At 36.3% G+C, this 19,087-nt stretch overlaps 1 protein-coding gene across 6 annotated transcripts in view; it reads left to right on the forward strand.

Annotated features, from left to right (window-relative positions):
• NCAPG2 (non-SMC condensin II complex subunit G2) overlaps window positions 1-19,087 on the forward strand; it is an 89,780-nt gene that overhangs the window by 23,338 nt on the left and 47,355 nt on the right. For all 6 annotated transcript variants that reach the window (XM_069086079.1, XM_069086080.1, XM_069086076.1 and 3 more), the window contains exons 12-14: window positions 31-156; window positions 8,687-8,866; window positions 11,679-11,831. In XM_069086079.1, coding sequence (XP_068942180.1) covers window positions 31-156; window positions 8,687-8,866; window positions 11,679-11,831 — 459 coding nt within the window. The remainder of the gene's footprint in view (window positions 1-30; window positions 157-8,686; window positions 8,867-11,678; window positions 11,832-19,087) is intronic.

A 19,087-nucleotide genomic window follows, 5' to 3' on the forward strand; every position in this document is an offset into this window, starting at 1 on the left:
TTAAATCATTGATTTTTCTTTATTGAATAGGCCAGAAATCCTGAAGTTCGATCAAATGCGGCATTGTTATTTGTTGAAGCATTTCCCATTAGAGAGCCTAACCTTAGTAATGTAGACATGGATAATGAAATTCAGAAACAGTTTGAAGAACTCTATGTAAGTTTTACAAAGTTGAAGTGTAACTGTGTAAGTTTTATAATGTGAATTATTACCTTTTACTTCTGTGGTCAGGCTGCTTCTGGGTGTGTTCCTAAACATGCCTTGTTCATTCCTGGTTTTTTGCTTTTCCTCATTCTTTGCCTTGTTCCTGGAATGGGAAAATTCTGTTTGTCCTTTCCATCCCACACCTCATCTATGAGAGTCTTTCCTAAAAACTCTGACCCATTTCCTGAACTTCTGCAGTTTATTTATGCTTTTTGTTTTCTTTTCAACCACATTGTTATAAGACCCTCATTCAACTGATTAATATTTATTAAGTATCCAGTATGTGTCATGCACTGTTCTGGGTGCTGGGGATACAGTTGCAAAGAATGAAACAATTCCTACCTGAAGAGGTTACATTCTAATGGAGAAGGCATTGGGGATTTATATCATTATATGCAGAGTAAATATAAAATAAATAACTACAAATGCATGCAAAATAAATAATTTCATTGGGAAGGCACTAGCATCAGGTGTGATCAGGGTAGGCTTCTGGTAAAAGGTGCTGCTTGAGCTGTTTCATAAATGAAGATGGGAATTCTGTTAGGTGGAAGTGAGACAGGAACCTATTCCTGGTGTATAGAATGTCCAGTGCATAGGCATGGAGATGGGACATAGAGTATGTTGTATGAAGTACAGAGAAGGCCAGTTTGATTGGATTACAGAGTGCAGGTAGGGAAATAATGTCCACTTAGACAGGAAAGATAGGTTTAAAAACTAAGTAATGGGTTTTATATTTTATGTTAGAGATGATAGGTGGCCACTGGAAATGATTAAGGTAATGACATAACCATATCTACTTTTTTTTTTTTTAAAGCAATTGGGGTTAAGTAACTTGCTCAAGGTTACATGGCCAGTTATTTCTGGGTGTTGGTGGTAAGTATCTGAGCCTGGATTCGATCCCAGGTCATCCCAACTCTGGGGCTGGTGCTCTTACTCACTACACCACCTGGCTGCCCCACCATATCTACTTTTAAGGAAAATTTGGCAGCTGTATGTAAGATGGGCTGGAATGGGGAGAGACTTAAGGCAGGTAGACCAATTAGGAGGTTAGTGTAATAATCTAGGTGAGAAGTGATAAATTGTTGTGATAATCTAGGTAAGAAGCTTGAATTTAGGTAGTAGCTATGTGATTGAGAGAAGGAATTAAATGTGAGAGATGTTGGAACTATAGAAATGGCAAAATTTCGCAAATCAAGTTGTCAAAAGAATTTATTGAACATTTTTGTTTCAGGCACTGTGCTAAATACTTGAAATACAAAGAAAGGCAAAAATAGTCCCTGTCCACAAGGAGCTCTTAAGTTAATGGGGGGAGACAATATGCGAACAAATGTATACAAAGAGGATTACTTGGAGATAATCTCAGAGGGGAGGCACTTGCATTAAGAAAGAAGAACTTTCTTGTAGACTTAAAGGAAGTCAGGGAAGTCTACGAGGAGGTAAAGGGAGAGCCTTCCAGGTATAGAGGGCAGCATGTGAAAGTGCATGAAGTATTTTGTGCAAGGAAAGGCTAGGAGGCCATTGTAACTGGATCATAGAGTATTTGGAGTTGTCACGTGTAAGAAATCTACAAAGAAGGGGTCAAGTTATGAAGGATTCTTTAAAAAAAGGTAATGGGAAGTGACTGGAGTTTATTAAGCAAGGACTTGTGCTTTAGCATAGTAATTTTGATGGCCAAGTGGAGGATAGGCTGGAATGAGGAGAGACTGGAGACAAGGAGAGCAATGATGCTTGCAGTGTACAGGTGTGAAGCAATGAGGGCCTGCACCAGGGTGGTGGCAGTGTCAGAGGAAAGAAGGAAATGGTTAAGAGAGATGTTGCAAAGGTAAAATTGAAAAGATCTAGCAACAGATCGAGTTGGGGAGGGAAGGATGAGATAAAGTGGAGAGTTGAGGATGACACCTGAATTATAAGAGCCTTGATAAATTGGAGGATAGTTAGGTCCTTGATAGTCATAATGAAGTTGGGAAGAGGGGAGAGTTTTTTAGGGAAAGACAATGAGTTCATTTTTATACACATTGAGTTTGAGGCGTCTATGTGACATCCAGTGAAGGTGTCTAATAGACAAAAGTTGGAAATCCAAGACTGGAAGTCAGGGGAGAGATTAGGGCTGGATAAATAGGTCTTCAGAATCATCTATATAGAGATAGCAATTGAGTCCAATTGGAGTTGATAAGATTACCAAGTAAAATCACATAGAGGAGAGAAAAGAGAATAGGACCCAGGATGGAACTTTGGGGGATACCTGTGAGTATTTCTTTTGAGACTTAAACATTAGACAGATAGAAGGAAGACCCGAAGAAGCAGTGTAGTGAAAGCATAGAGAGGAGAGAGTAACAAGGAGAAGAGAGTGTCAAAGGTTGTTGAGTCAGGAGGAAGGAGAATTGAGACAAGGCTATTAAATTTGGCAATTGAGATCATCTTAACTTTAGAGAGACCACCTTCAGTTGAATGATCAAGTTAGAGGCTAGACTTTGTACAGTTAAAAAAGTGAGAAAAAAAGGAAATACAGGTACTGGTTGTAGAAGTCCTTCTTAAGGGGTCTAGCCACAAATGGGAGGAAAGATGATATCTCAGCAGAGGTAGATGCATTTTTGAGGATGGGGGAAGCATGGCACACTTGTAGACTACTATAGGAAAGTAACCATTAGACAGGGAAGAACTAAAGATAAATGAGAGAGTGTGGATTATAGAGGGGACAGTCAGCCACAGGATAGAATGAAACCACTTGAGTGTGTAGAGGTTTTTGCCTTGGCTAAAAAAGGGCTTACTTTTTCCATGTGAGATAGGGATTGGGTAGCAGTAATAATCTTAATCTTTTCCTCTGCAGATTATGGTGATTTTTCCTTAAAATGTGTTGAGAATTTCTTCCATACTTGGCTGGGGGAGAGTGAGGAGGGATAAGGTCTCAAGACTGTTGTTATTCCCTTATCACTTGAGTACAAAGCATCCTATAGAACTAAGGTTGAGGGTTGGAGGAAAGTCTCAGATATTTCACTGGTGAATTATAAATCAACTCTAGGTGTTTTCATTTCCTGTCTTTTTTGAATTATCCTTCTGCTATTCCTAAGTAAATCTCCTTTTGTTAACTATTGAATAAGCTACAGATGACTTGTTTTTATTGAACCTAACCTACCCTAGAACAGACCCAATCCCAAATCACTTGTTCATGGGGAGGGATTTGGTTTAGCAAGAAAAACCACTTCTTCATATGAGACAGGAGTGAAAGAGGAGAACGTAGCAGAAGGTATCTGAGTGATGTGAAATGAGGAGGTGAGAAGAAGGGGACCTTGGTAGATGGTCTCAGTTTTTTCCAATAAAATATGAGGTGGGAGGGGAAGCCATGGGTAGTTTGAGGCAAGATGGAAAGGTTTTGAAAAGCTACTGTAGTTAGTGGAATGGTGAATCAATTAGAGAGGTATGCAAGGATTGCTTTACCATAGTAAGAATCCGGTTGAATTTGCAAAACATAAATTTTAGTGGATACATTCTGCAGGGTTTCATGGTTTTCTCCAGTTTGTAACTGGTTTTGACTTTGTTGGCAATCTTTTTACCTATAGCCTTAGCTGACTTTTATGCATTTCTGGGGTGGAAGAAGTCATTAAATGTAGCTTCTCTTTGGATTTCTTGATCATTATTGGTTTTGTTATTGACTTTGGTATTTTGCTAGAATAGGTATGTAGGAACTAGGTGATCTTTCTCTGGTTGAGGTAGCCATCTTGGCTGGAAACAAAAACCATGAATTTTACCTAGTAAATGTAGTTGTGAACAAACATTTCCTACAATTCTGTTCAGTAACCCTTGAATAGATGCAATAGATATGGATGATAGAAATAATCCAGGGTTGGGGTTTGATATGCTTTGAAACAGGAGGTAAAGGATTTGAGATCAGTGAACAGTATACAGAGTTGTAATTGGAAAGAGAATGGTGAAGTCAGAATAGGGGTAATGACCTGAGGAAGGACTGAGGTAGAGGGATTGGCAGTTTCAATGTGAGGGAAAAAATAGATTTAGGAAAGATGAGACCTTTGGTGGCATGGAATTATAAGAGGTTATAGTCAGATAGAGGAATGTCAATTTGTCATGAAGCAAGTGGAACTTATGTAGGTAATGCTAAGATTCAATCTATCACCGTCTCTGTGGCTGAGGGTAGAGTAAAGGAGTGGGATTTGAGGTAAATGAGAAATTGGGAAGTTAGGGAATTTGAAGGAACAACAATATGGTAATTGAAATCCCATAATATAAGGGCAAGAGTTTCACTAGTGTGGAATACGGTAAGCCAAGTGTTGGAAATTTGTCTTTGGTAGTTTCAAGTTTATGATAAATTATGTTCCAGGAAACAGTATCATAAAGTAGATCACTGTAAAGCAGATTGAGCATGTGCTTTTGTCAACATTGATGTCATCAGTAGAAACTGTGATATTTAGTGGGTGAAGGTAGTGAAGAGGAACCTTTTTATATGCTGTAAAATGAATGATTAAAAGTAAAATTCAAAATGGTTGATAACCACACTTCAGAGACAGTATGTCACAGTGCATAACCAATCACTCAACTTGGAATCAGGAGGACAGAGGACGTGGGCTCAGTTCCTTTCCCTGATGGCTACTAGCAGTGTAATCATCGATAAGTCATTGAATCTTTCTTAGCCTCAATTTCCATATATGTAAAATAGATGTACAGCAGGCATTATCCAATTCTCATAAGACTATGAAACTCAAGCAATGTAATGTATGGAAAGTACTTTTCTTTTTAAAAATTTTATTTATTTTGGTTTTCAACATTCACTTCCACAAGATTTTGAGTTCCCAATTTTCTCCCCATCTTCCCCCTCCTCTGACTCCAAGATGGCATGTAGATTGATATAGTTTCAACATATACATTCATATTAAACCTATTTTCACATTAGTCATATTCTAAAGAAGAATTAGAACCAATGAGAGAAACCACGAGAAAGAAGAAACAAAAAGAAAAGAGCAAATAATATTCATTCAGACTCTGTAGTTCTTTGTCTAGATGTGAACAGCATTTTCCATCATGAGTCTTTTGGAGTTGTCTTAGATCCTTACATTACTAAGAAGAAGTAAATCTTTTTTTTTTTTTGAAGCAAGGAAGGCAAGGTATTTGAAGTTAAGTGACTTGCCCGAAGTCACACAGCTAGTTGAGCATCAGGTGTCTGAAGTTGGATTTGAACTCAGGTCCTCTTGACTTCAGGGCCAGTGTTTATTCACTGTGCCACCTAGCTGCCCCAAAGAGATAATCTTATCTAAGTCATCATGTAATGTTGCTGTTACTGTGCACAGTGTTCTCCTGATTCTACTCACTTCACTCAGCATTGGTTCATATTAGTCTTTCCAGGTTTTTCTGAGGTCTGCTTGCTCATCATTTCTTATAGCACAGTAGTATTCTATTACATTCATATACTACAACTTGTTCAGCCATTCCCTAACTGATGGGCATCCCCTCAATTTCCAATTCTTTGCCACCACTAAAAGAATATAAATATTTTTGTACATACAGGTCCTTTTCCTATTTGTATGATCTCTTTGGAATACAGACCTAGAAGTGGTATTGCTGGGTCAAAGGCTATACACAGTTTTATAGTCTTTGGGCATAGTTCCAAAATGCTCTTGGGAATGGTTGGATCAGTTCACAATTCCACCAACAATGTATTAGTGTTCCAATTTTCTCACATCTTCTCCAACATTTATCATTTTCCTGTTTTTGTCATGTTAGTCAATCTGATAGATATGATGTGGTACTTCAGAGTTGTTTTGATTTGCATTTCTCTAATCAATAGCGATTTAGAACATTTTTTTCATATGTACATACATGGCTTTAATTTCTTCATCTGAAAACTTGAAGTACTTTTATTTTTAAAAACCCTTTTGCGGTTGTATGAATAAGATGGTGTATTCATGCTATTCAGGATATAGAATGGAAAAAATATACAAATGAGTTTAGGAGACTATTAGTAAAAACAATGTGAAAACTAGTCTGACTTTTAGGTGTACATATAAATTATCAGAAATTACTTGCTAGATTCTTAGAGTTATCTATTATATGAATGGTATAAGCTTTGGTTTGGTTGTCTGGGAATTTTTCAATATTGTCTTGTTGACTATCAGGAGAATTTCAGAAATATGTGCCTTATACAACTTGTAAATATCTTTATTTCTGGACAAATGAGTTTAGGTTTAACTTGGAGAATAAAGTTTATATTAAGGAAGAATCTACATATATAACATTGGAACTTTTTTATGACTAATAAATGAAATAACTTTGCCTCTTTTCTAATGCTTAAATTTCTTATTTTTTTTTTTTTTTTGGTTTTTGGAGGGCAGTTGGGAGTAAGTGACTTGCTCAAGGTCACACGGCTAGTGGTTTTGTGGGTGTGTGTTAAGTGTCTGAGGCCGGATCTGAACTCAGGTCCTCCTGACTCCAGGGCCAGTGCTCTATTCACTGCGCCACCTAGCCGCCCCTAAGTTTCTTATTTCTAAACATCCTTTTCTAATTGCATTAATAGCACCATGTAATAATTTTGATACTAATAGATTTACTAGCTGTAGATACCCAGTAAATGAGAAAATTTTCTGATATGAAAGTCTTTTGTATTTATGTAATACAGGCTTATAATGTACTGTATATTTGCTTTTGTCTTACATGTTTTTAAAAGACCTAAAAGGTATTATCACAATGGCATTAACTATAGCACTTCAGGTTTTTCTTTTTAATCATAGAGTTAAAATTTAATTTTGTACACTGCATTTTTGACTTTATAAATGAATCTCATGTAGTTTGTGTCTGTGATGGGTAAAGGTGACAATAGGCTGGTCTGATTCACCCAAGTTATGCTAAAAGTTTGCAAATGTCAGGACTAGTTAATATTAATGAAAATAACTAATATTTTATATAGCACTTTTAGGTTTCATTGAAGTGTTTTCTTCATAGAGTCCTTTTAGGAAGTAAAGGTGTTTTCCCCTTTTACAGATAGGAAAACTGGAGTTTGAAGAGGTTAAGTAGAGAGACAGCAAAGTAAAATGGACAGAGTACTAGATATGGAATGGGATAGTTTTGCTGAGTTTTGAATTTGCTGAGCAGAAGGAACTAATCCTGATTCTTTCACTTAAGAACTGACATTGAGTATGTCATTTAATTTAAGTTCTCTCGGCCTTATAACCAACGTATTCCATAGTCTTGCTTTTGGATATGCTCATCTAGATATTTGTGGACTCTGGGTTTGAATCGCTCCCTTTGACGTTTGCTATCTTCAAGGCTATGGACAAGTCACTTAATCTGAGCTGCAGTTTCCTTATATATTAAATGGGGATATTATTATCAGCAATATTTGGGGTTTTTGTTAAAAATCAAGTGAGGTAATATATGTAAAATGCTTTGCAAACTTTAAAGTGTAATGTAAATGGCACTTAGCTGTCTTCCTTTAAGACTACTTGCGTCCCAACTTTTATAAGTTATGTTTTTCTACCTCCTCCCACTTGTAAGTATCTTTTCTCTGCAGTTAATTTTCAGTTATGCTGGATATAGTTTGTATATAAATAGTTGTTTGTATGCTGTCTCCTCCATTAAAATCTGAGTCAGAGAAAAGGGACTGTATTTTTGCCTTTCTTTGTATCTCTAGTGCTTAGCACAGTGCCTGACACATAGTGAGTACATAATAAATCCTTATTAATGGTGATGAGTCATTATTTCAATGACATGAAGTGTTCTCTTGTTAATTTAAAGTTTATTTTTTTGATCCTCTAAAAGGAAAAATACTAGTTAAGCAAGTATTAATATATTTAGTAAAAGAAAAGAATCGCAGAATATATTCAACTCATGCATGTATTAAGCAGTTATTATGTCAAGCATAGTAACTACAGACTAGGAAGACAAGGGTAACAATTCATATACATATAAGAAAACACAAATTATATGCAAAATTGTTTCTTGGGGCATTGGAAGGCTGTTCGTTCACAATAGAATGAGGTTCTAGAGGACACAGTGAAAGGGAAGATTGGGAGATACGTACGGTGGGATGGAATTAATGTGGATGGCTGTGAGCAGGGAGAAGTTGTAGTCAGGAAAGTCAACTTCATCTGAGACAGCCAATAACTCAGTTCATGGGATTCTGAATGGTGAGTGGGAGAAGAGAGGGTTGGGAGATAATGTGACTACAGAGCAAACATCCATTCCCTGTATCTTCCCAATTGTCAAGTCTGGCCTCCATGGAATTCTAGATTTAGGCTGATTATAGTGAGGTGAGGTATCTTTGGGGTATTTACCTTTAATTGGGCCAACTGCCTTGGTCTCACTATAGTGCTGAATAGATTATCTCTCCAAAGGAAGGATAAGGAGTGGGAAGATTAGCTGAGCAGAAATCCAGCAGGGTCTTGGGTCTTGGACCAGACTGTTTATAGAGGGGTAAAGCATTTTTGAGGTACTAAATGCCTTATAACAAAGTCTCTATTTTCTTTTTTGACTGTTATAGAGTCTTTTGGAAGATCCATATCCATTGGTCCGTTCAACAGGAATTCTTGGTGTTTGTAAAATTACTTCAAGATACTGGGAAATGATGCCTCCAGTCATACTTACTGACCTTCTAAGGAAAGTAATTGGAGACCTAGCTTTTGATACAAGCTCAGCTGATGTTCGCTGCTCTGTTTTTAAGGTAATAGTTTTGAAAGCAACACCGTCATTATGAAATTAATATGATTCCCCCCTCTATATCTATTTTAAACAGGGTAGTTTTACCATTCTAATTTCATAATACTTCAGTACTTCAAAAGATCCATTGTGAGTACTCGTCTTAACCTTGTAGATCATAAACTTCCCATGCCTTAGATTTCATGACTTATGGTAATCAAAAAAATCAGTCACCTACTGGCCAACTCTTTGATGAATAAATTTAGTTTTTACTAAATTGACAGACATTTTCATTTGAGGACTTTTCTCATCTGAAAAATTAAGGAGTTGAACAATCCTTCCTAGTTCTAAATCTATGACCCTGTGATCCTGTGCCCTGTTTAAATGGAATATTTCCAATCTCTAGGTCATTAACATAACCCTCAAAAACCACAGTTATAGGATTGTGTAGAAGAATTAGAGTATAGAAATTTCTTTTTTTTTTTATGCAAAGAAGATATTATTGATATCAGTTGAACATAGACTTTTTGAGTTTTTCCCAACCAGGGAGCTGTACTTTGCCTAAAACAATGTCTTGCAATAAATATTTTGTTATTTCATTGTTTGACTTTTGAATGGGACTTTCTTCCTAAACTAATAAGTTTAGCATTTTTCAAGATGACCATTAGTAGAATTTTAACTTTTCTTAACTAATTTGAATTAAGTATTGTGAAGATTAGCCATGTTCCTTCATTTCTTCCATTATCTTTGGTAGTAAGACCATGGAGAAAAATGCAGACATATTATGAATAAAAATATATGCTGAATAACAGAAATCTTGAAGTTTTGCTGGAACAGACATCGATATGTGGGGAAGTAGTTCAAGTTCTCTCTATCAGCTATTTCTTGTTTCATTATATATTATCCTGAAAATTTTTTATACTTATCAGACGTTCCCCACAGTGGGTGATACTGGCCCCTGGGGAATGCTGGAATGATCTAGGGGTGGTATTTGCCTCTGGTGCAATTGGAGGTCAATAAGGAGGAAATAAGCATAAGGAAAGAAGAGAAGAAAATTTTGAAAAACCATTTGTACATGTTTCTTCTGTTGTGTGACAGAGTTAAAGTCTTGGTGATTACATTATTTTCCAGGTAATACAAAATACAAGTTAAAACTGTTCAGTGATCAAGTCTGCCGACAGGTCTTAACATGCAAGTGTTGGCAGGCAAGTGTGTTGCACATTATCAGGAAGTCCAGCATGCCTTGGCAGGGATATGTGCATGTAATGACTTGTTTACAATATGATACTTTACAGTTACTACATAGCAGTATTACATCATCAAAATTTCAATTCAGAAAAACCCCCACAGATTTATAAGTTATTAATTTTAAGAAGTGTCATTTAAAAAAAAACCCCAGGGTATTAAATAGTATTAAAAGTTATATTTTTTTGGAACGATGCAGATTTTTAGGGGGAAAAAATTGTTAAAGGGTTAAAGATTTCCGGTGGAGTGAATAATATTCTTTTTTTGAAAAAGGGGCAGTAGACCAAATAAGTTAGGGAACTTCTGATGCCTATTGTAAAAGCAGTCTACTCAGAAGCGACAGAAAATATAATTTTATAATCTGGCCTTTTGAATATTTTAAAAACTTTCTTAAAAAGTTTTTTTTTCCCTGTTTGGTTAATGGGTATATGTGGGAGGTCCTGACTGGTATGCCATAGTACCCAGTTCTTGATATTAATTATAAAAAGAAACATTTATGTTTATTTAAAAAAGTTTTGTTCAGCTTTTTTTTTTTGTTTAGTGATTTATATGTTGAATGAGGAACTGTTTACCACGTTTTCAGGAGACACAAAACTGGTAAGAATAGATTTGTTGTAGCACAGAATCAGAGTTTAAAATGGTCCCACTGGGGTGGAACAATTATTTGAATCTCACAAAGTCAAGGTTAGTAGGTATAAAATTAAAGTCCTTCACTTAGGTTGAAATAGCTAGTTGCATAAGTTTAGAAATGGCATTGTTGTGGAGATGTTAGTATGTGATAATTCATGTGAAAACAATCTGGGAGTTTTAATGGACTGCAAGCTCAGTGTTAATGGGCACTGAAATGAAGCTGCTAAAAAATAATTCTATTTTTGATGTGATGCTGCGTAAAAAGTGTGTTGTCTAGAACAAGGCACATAATAATCAAATTTTATCTCTTTGCTAGAAACAAAAAAAACATTGACTTTAGTTCTGTATATTGCATTTTAAGAAAGACTTTGACACACTACATTCAGATGAAGGTGACCAGGATGGTGAAGGTCCTTGAAACCATATTGTTATCATAATGGTTAAAGTCTTGAATGTTTATAGAAGAAAACTTAATTTGATAACTATTTTAAAATAATAGAAAGACTACTTTGTGGGAAAGATGGTGTATTTTTGTGTTGCTACAGAGAGTACATAAGACCAATGATTGGAAATTTCAAGGAAGCAGATTATGTTATTAAGAAAACCTTAAGGGTTAAACCTATGTGAAAATGTAAATAGACTCTCTTTTGAGATTTTAGAACTGGAAGGGATTGCAGAGAACCCCTGCTCCAAATCTTTAATTTTCAAGTGAAAAAAACTGAGGTTGTTACCTATCCAAAATTATAAGATACTAAGTTCTTAGCAGAAGCCTCAAAACAGAGGCTGGAGATTGTAGAGAATCAGATTAAATGGCATTGAAGATTGTTTCCAAGTCTAGGATTCTGTAGATTTGTAATTTAGCTTAATAATTCTGATAATAGTTTGACTTTTTTTTTTCTCATTCAGCCTTCTTGTAGAATTTTTCATTTTTGAAGTCTATTTATTTTGTTATTTTGTTTCAGTGTTTGCCGATAGTTTTGGACAATAGACTAAGCCACCCATTACTAGAACAGCTTCTACCAACTCTAAAAAACAGTCTCCATGACAATTCTGAAAAAGTGAGAGTAGCGTTTGTTGATCTGTTGCTGAAAATTAAAGCTGTCAGGGCTGCAAAGGTAAGATAAATATAACTTGCTTAAGATAATTCAGAAGATAAATTTGTCATGAAGCTTATTAATAATTCACAAAACATGAAAGTCAAGGGAACTTCACTTAATAGGTTAGTATTCCTAGTACAAATATTTAACTACCCTCTTAGTTTGAACAGATGAATCACTTTTGTATTTCACCAATTATTTTGGGTCTCTGCAGGAATGTTTGAATCCATTTTTTTGATGGTTCTAGATAGATTATGAGTGAACTTTAAGTTCAATTAAGTTAACATTTATTAATCACCGACTACTACATGTAAGGCACTGTGCTTTGTTCTGAAGATTGGAATTGGGCTTGGACTTGTGATTTCATTACTATAGGGAACTCCCAGGTTAAGTAAACTTTGCAAATTCAGGTTTACAACTTGGAGTCTTAGAGCAGAGGTGTCAGACTCCTAGCAGCATACAGGCCTGTAACACTCCTGAGTGTGGCCTAAGCCAGATTAAAATGTAACTCAGAAATATTTAACAAAACAGATAATGATAACGGTAAAATATAGATAATTGTGACTTTCTAGGTAAGTGTGCTCCAGCATGGATCCTCTGTTTGAGTTTGATGCCACTGGTCTCAGAATTACAGAGATTTAAGTTACTTGTCCAGCCTCACATGATTTTTATGTGTCAAAGATGGGACTTGAACCCAAGTCTTTCTGGCTTTTAAGGCCATCTCTCTTTCAGTTGTGCCATACTGCCTCTCATGCTGGGGATAAGAAGACAAAAATGAAACAAGTCCTTGTCTTCAAATCTTACTGGAAGTGGGGAACAGTTAAGTATAGTGCAAGGAAAATTGAAGTGGAAGAGAACACTCACAGCTGAGGTTATCCGGCAAGACAGAACTGGATATGACACTTCATTTGAGCCTTGAAAGAAGACAAAGATTATGAGAAGTGGCTGTGAGGAGGGAATAGATCATTGTGGGAGGAACTAAGAAGGAAAGAAGCTAATTTTTGAGCCACTTTAGCCCTCTGTAATGGCAATGGGAATTTGAAGATCTTCTTTGCCCCTTAATAGACCTAGGGGGGAGTTTGAAGACTTCCCCTGCTGTGAAAGTACACTCTGCCCCCAGTAGGTGGAATGGAGCCTGGGAGGGAGGGAATTTGCTGAAGGGTGGAGTAGAGCCCACAGGAAGCTTCCCTGCTATGAAGACTGAGCCTGTGGTGGGAGGAGTTTTGCTGAAGGGAAGCAGAGCGCTCCGGAAGCTAGACAGATAGTGGGGGACAGAGGAGCGATATTTATAGTCAGTCTTTATTGTGGTCGTGGGTGCTGTAAATGCTGCCTTGGTGCTATGCCTTCTCAGAAAATTTTATTTTCATTCTCTAAAATTCCAAACTGTTTTCATGTTTTACTGTTAATTAAATGAAAAAACCTTTAGTATTAAGTTTTTTATATTAAATTTTACAGTTTGACTTTTTTGGAAGTAAAACTGTTTTATTTTGTTTTCTTCATTTAGCTGAAAAAAGTACACATTCCAACAGATTTGTCTTGTTGAGAGTTATATATAGTAGAAAATATTCTATGTGATTGTACCCAATTAAAGCTCCTGTCTTCATCATGGCAGATTGTAACACTTTAAATACCAGCTTTTACAATTTTAGTACTTTTAATTTTTGGTTTTAAGTTATTGGCTGGTCAAAGGAAAGGAAAACTGTGTAAATTGACATCTTAAAATAAAATACATATACTTAAATTATTTATAGACTATATTCTGTTTGATTAATTTTGAATTTTAAACAAGCTTAAAAGCACTGAGACCAAAATTGAAATTACAGCTAGTTAGCAGGTATAGCTACTATCAGATCTTTGAACTAACAATATATTAAACAGCAGAGCAACTCTCTAGGGATTTGTAACTACATATGATATTTTAGGCTTTATAAATATATAAAGCAACATAAAATTAAGAGCAATATTTTTTTCCGTATACTTCCCCAGACACTTTTTAGAGTGATAAGGGACCTCAGAAACACTGTGGTCCAATCTGTAACGAAACAAGAATTTTCTCTAATGTATACTTGGCAGTTCTTCATTCAGCCTTTACTTAAAAAGGCTGAGTGAAGGGAAACCCACTGTATCCCATGGCAGCTTGTTTGTTTTGGAAGGTCCTAATTATTTGGAAATTTTTCCTTAAATCAGCTAAAATTCTGTCCTTTTGAAGCTTCCACTCACTGCTCCTGGTTTACTCCAGGATCATTTGCAAAGGAGGAAGGATTAGAGAAACTTGATAAGATACATAATTTGAACTATGTAAATACTGTAAAATTTCACAGTATTTATTGACCCAAATAAAGCATTTGTTTTAATAACATCTTTAACAAGATGCATGCGTAAGTGAAAATTAAAAAAAAAAAAAGCTTTAAAAGCTGTAATGAGATAACTGATGATTTTCATCATTAGTGTAAAATGAAGCAAGAAACAAGGAATTATAAACTTGATAAACATCCTGCTGCTTTCATATATAGTTCAAAGTCCCAAATTGAAGGGGAATTCCATATAGATGGTGAAGTCTGCTAGATTCAATGGTTCAGAGATGACGTTGTACTTGATTGCATCAAGACATGAGTGGGGTAAAAGTAGAATTTCCGAAATCGTCAGTTTAAGTTGTTTGACTTGAATAGCCACTCAGAAAAAAACAAAAGAATGAAGACCATTGTTCAATGTCTGTTTTGCAGGTAAATGGATATTCTTTAGAGTTCTTCCATCAGTGTATGTCTCTCAGAGAAAAATTGCAAATGGCCATGAGTTTAGCCTGGAGATGGGACATAATTAGTAGGAGCAAGCTGAATTGTCACTGGGAAATGGTGCATTCCTTTGAGTAACATCAGGTTTCTCCTGGCAACAAAAGTCCATCTTTTTAACACCATTATCTAGTTATGTTTTTTTTTTTTCAAATGCTTTATTAACTTCTGATTTACATCATTCATTTCTGCCACATTTTGAGTTAAAAATCTTCTCCCTGTTTTTCTACCACCCCAAAATAGCAGTCCCACAGGATATCCCCTCCTCCAATCTGCTCTCTCCCATATCTACTCCCATACCCCCTTCAACTTTTCCAGTACGGCATGGTGGATCTCTATGCCCCAGTGCCTATATATCTTATTTCCTAATTACATGTAAAATAGTATTAATAATAGTGTGTGTGTAGATATATATATATATTTTAAACATTTGATTTAAAACTTTGCATTCCAGATTCGTTCCCTTCCTCCCTTGTCACCTACCCTTACTGGAAAGATAAGCAATTCAGTATGGGTTGTACATGTGTAGCTAATGCAAACATTACCATAGTAGATATATTGTAAAAGACTGACTATATTTCTCTCTCTCCTATCCCTGCTCCCACTTGTTCTATTCTCTGCTTTGATCCCTTCCTTTTCAAAAGTGGGTGCTTCCAACTTCCCTCCCCTGCAGCTTGCCCTCCCTTCCATCATCCTCCTTCTCATCCCCTTCCGCCCTACTCTCTTGTAGGGTGAGATACTCTATTTAGTGTGTATGTCATTCCCTCCCCGAGCCAAATTCAATGAGAATAAGGTTGACCCATTCCCTTTTGCCCTCCTATTCTTCCCCTCCATTGTAACCATTTTCCCTTGCCTCTTCTATATGAGATAATTTACCCCATTCTGTCACTCCCCATCTCCTCTCATTATATTCCTCTCTCACCTCTTAATTTCACCTTTTAAGTATATAATCCCTTCCTATTAAATTGGTCCTGTGCCCTCTATCTATGTATACCTGTAAACATATATACACACATTCACATATGTATTCATGCACCCATATACCCTCTGATAGTCATATATATATATATACACACACAAATATATATTTCTATTCCCTTCAACTGTTTTCATACTGAGAAAAGTTTCATTAGTTACCATTATCGTTTTTCCATTTAGGAATGTAAATAGTTCAACTTTGATAAGTTCCTTATGATTTCTTTTCCCTGTTTACCTTCTCATGCTTCTTTTGCTTCTTGTTTCTGAATGTCAGATTTTCTATTCAACTCTGGTTTTTTCATCAAGATTGCTTGAAAGTTCTCTATTCCACTGAATGACCATATTTTTCCCTGAAACATAATACTCATTTTTTCTGGGTAGGTGATTCTTGGTTTTAATCCCAGCTCCTTTGACCTCCAGAATATCATATTCCAAGCCCTTTGATCCCTCAGTGTAGAAGCTGCCAGATCCTGAGTTATCCTGATTATATTTCCACAATTTTCAAATTGTTTCTTCCTGGCTGCTTGTAATATTCTCTCCTTGATCTGGAAATTTCAGAACCTGGCTATAATATTCCTAGGAGTTTTCTTTTTGGGATCTTTTTCAAGAGGTGATCAGTGGATTCTTTCAACCTCTGTTTTGCCCTCTGGTTCTAAAACATCAGGGCAGTTTTCCTTGATAATTTCTTGAAGGATGATTTCTAGGTTATTTTTTTGATCATGACTTTTAGGAGGGGGTGGAGTTAAGATGGCGGAGTAGAAACAGGACCTTTGTGCAGCTCCAGCTCCCACCACCTCCAATTCATGTAAAAGAGTACTCTGAACAAACGTTGGAGCTACAGAACCCACAAAATGATGCAGAGAAGCTAACCTCCTGCTGAGGACAGGCCGGCAGGAATCAGCCAGCGCAGTGCTCTAGGAGCTGACCCCAGCCCCCCATGAGCCAGAGATTTTAGCCCAAGTATGGTCCTGACCAACCACCGGCTGGAGGGATTCCAGATCACCAGCAGCTGTAGTGATCCAGAATTATCAACACATAGATGCTAAGGACAAAGTGAGAAGTCAGTGCAGTGTGGACTTTGGGATCCAGTAGTTGGGAGTGCCTTGGCCTCTTCCCCTGGGGTGAGAAGCCACGGAGGCTCCTCAGCGCAGCCACTGCCACTTGGCAGCTTCAGCTCCTGGCCTGCAGAGTGTAGGGGGATCAAGCAACCAATCTGAGGGGTAATTAGGCTCCTATTTTGGGGACAAAAAGGATGAAAGCATGAACAGGAGGAAGACAGTGAAGTCAGAACTGCACCAAAAGCTTCCAAGAAAAATATGAGCTGGTTACAGGCCATAGAGGACCTTAAGAAGCAGATAAAAGAAGTGGAGGAAAAATTGGGAAGAGAAATGAGAACAGTGCAAGAAAATTACGAAATTAGAGTCAATAGCCTGACTGAGGAAAATAACGCCTTAAAAAACAGACTAACTCAAATGGCAAAAGAGCCTCAAAAAGTCAATGAGGAGAAGAATGCCTTAAAAAGCCGAATTTGCCAGATGGAAAAAGAATCTCAAAAGCTCACTGAGAAGAATCATTCCTTCAGAATTAGATTGGAGCAAATGGAAGCTAGTGACTTTTTGAGAAATCAAGATGCTGTTAAACAGATCCAAACAAATGAAAGAATAGAAGGAAATGTGAAATATGTCATTGGAAAAACCACTGACCTGGAAAATAGATTCAGGAAAGATAATTTTAAAATTATTGGATTACCTGAAAGCCATGATCAAAGAAAGAACACAGAAATCATCCTCCAAGAAATTCTCAAGGAAAACTGCCCTGATGTTCTAGTTATGTTTTAATGCATCTGAGTCAAGGAACATGTTGCTAAAACTGAAGTTCATGGTCACCCAAAGGGCAATGAAAGGTGTGTGGTGGGTGTTGACAGGCACTAAAATGCCCTGTCTCTGCGATTCAGTTGAGTGTTTGGTTGAAGTATTTTCTGATCCTCACTTTGGTAACTCTTCCATATTGATTAAATAATTTGCTTTTCTATAAAATGAGGATATTGGTCTAGATGGACCTTGTGAGTTGCTTCCCGCTGTGACATTCTGTAAAAAAATGGTAATTATTTTAAAATGCCTTTAACTTTCTCCATTTCCTGTTTTTCAAAGTTAGATTGTTTATATAGGTTCATTAGATCTGTTAGAATTATAGGTGTTCTTTCTTTACCTTCTTTCAGTAAACGGTGTTTTAGAGAAGAGTACCATACTTGGGGTTGGTTAATAAGACTTGGATTTGAATTTTGCCTAAGACATTTAATAGGACTGTAAGACTGGACAAGTCACTTAATTTTACTTAGTTTAAATTTCCTTCTACTTCAAATTAGAATAATAATAGCCACCTTATAGGCCTTCTTGGTTCAAATGAGAGAATATGTATTTATTTATATGTACTTATGTTTATAAGTACCTCTTATGTACCAGTCACCCTGCTAACTGCTGGGGATAGAAATACAAAAAAGAAAAAATAGCACCTGCTTAAGGAGCTTACAATCTAACGGGAAAACAGCACACAAAAGGAAACTAAAAAGTGGGGTAGAAGGATAGGAAGGTACTTGATGCAAGGGCATGATACCATGGAAAAGTCAGAGAAGTCCCAAAATAGTGCAGCCAGGTGAGAAATAAGAAGTTCTGAGTTGACCTTCCTCCTTAAATGGAGCTTTTGGAGATCATGACTCCACCTTATAAACAGAGGGACTGAGGATGTTGATGAGTTGGAGTACCAAGGCTCTTGAAAGGTTTTCCCAATAGCAAGCTTCCTGGGGCATGGTAGATTTGTCAGAGAATTCCCAAGGTATCCAGATGAGAAAAGTGGAAATGTGCTTGTAGAGTAGAGAAACCTGGGTTCAGATCACACTCACTATTTGTGTGACTGGATATGTCCCTGGATCTCTTAGCCTCAGTTTCCTCATCAAAAAAGAGGCAAGTAATTCATGTCATATACACTCACAATGTTGTAAAGATCAAAAAAGAATTTATGTAAAATGCTTTAGAAACCTTGAAGTATAATATAAATGTCAACTACTACTGTCAGTTTCATCTAACTTGCATAATCCATTAGAAGTCCACTGAGGTTTTTAATTTTAAGAAATAAATTTTTGATCGTTCTGCTTCTGATAAATTAGTTAGAACATGCACTCATATGGCTAGGTAAATTTATGAACCCAAACTTATATGACAATTGTAGTCTCTAGCTTTAAGTTTTCATTTGTTGGGGAACCTTAGCTTTTAGATGATAAAGAATTGTAAAATTAATTATACTGCTTCCCCCTGCTGGTTTAAATAAAGATTTTTATTTTTTTTAAGATTCATCATCATTTTTAGCCCTCTTAAACATTAAGAAATAAATGAGACTACAATAATAATCTAAGATGGACACAATATATTGTGACTTGACTGTCTACTCCCCTAACATCCAAGCTAATAGAATATTTAGAAATAGTTTTCTGTGTTAATAGACTATTGCAGA

Source organism: Petaurus breviceps, unplaced genomic scaffold, assembly GCF_028583685.1.
Source record: "Petaurus breviceps papuanus isolate PSGF00001 unplaced genomic scaffold, PetGlider_PUasm1.0 178, whole genome shotgun sequence".
Lineage (NCBI taxonomy): Eukaryota > Metazoa > Chordata > Mammalia > Diprotodontia > Petauridae > Petaurus > Petaurus breviceps.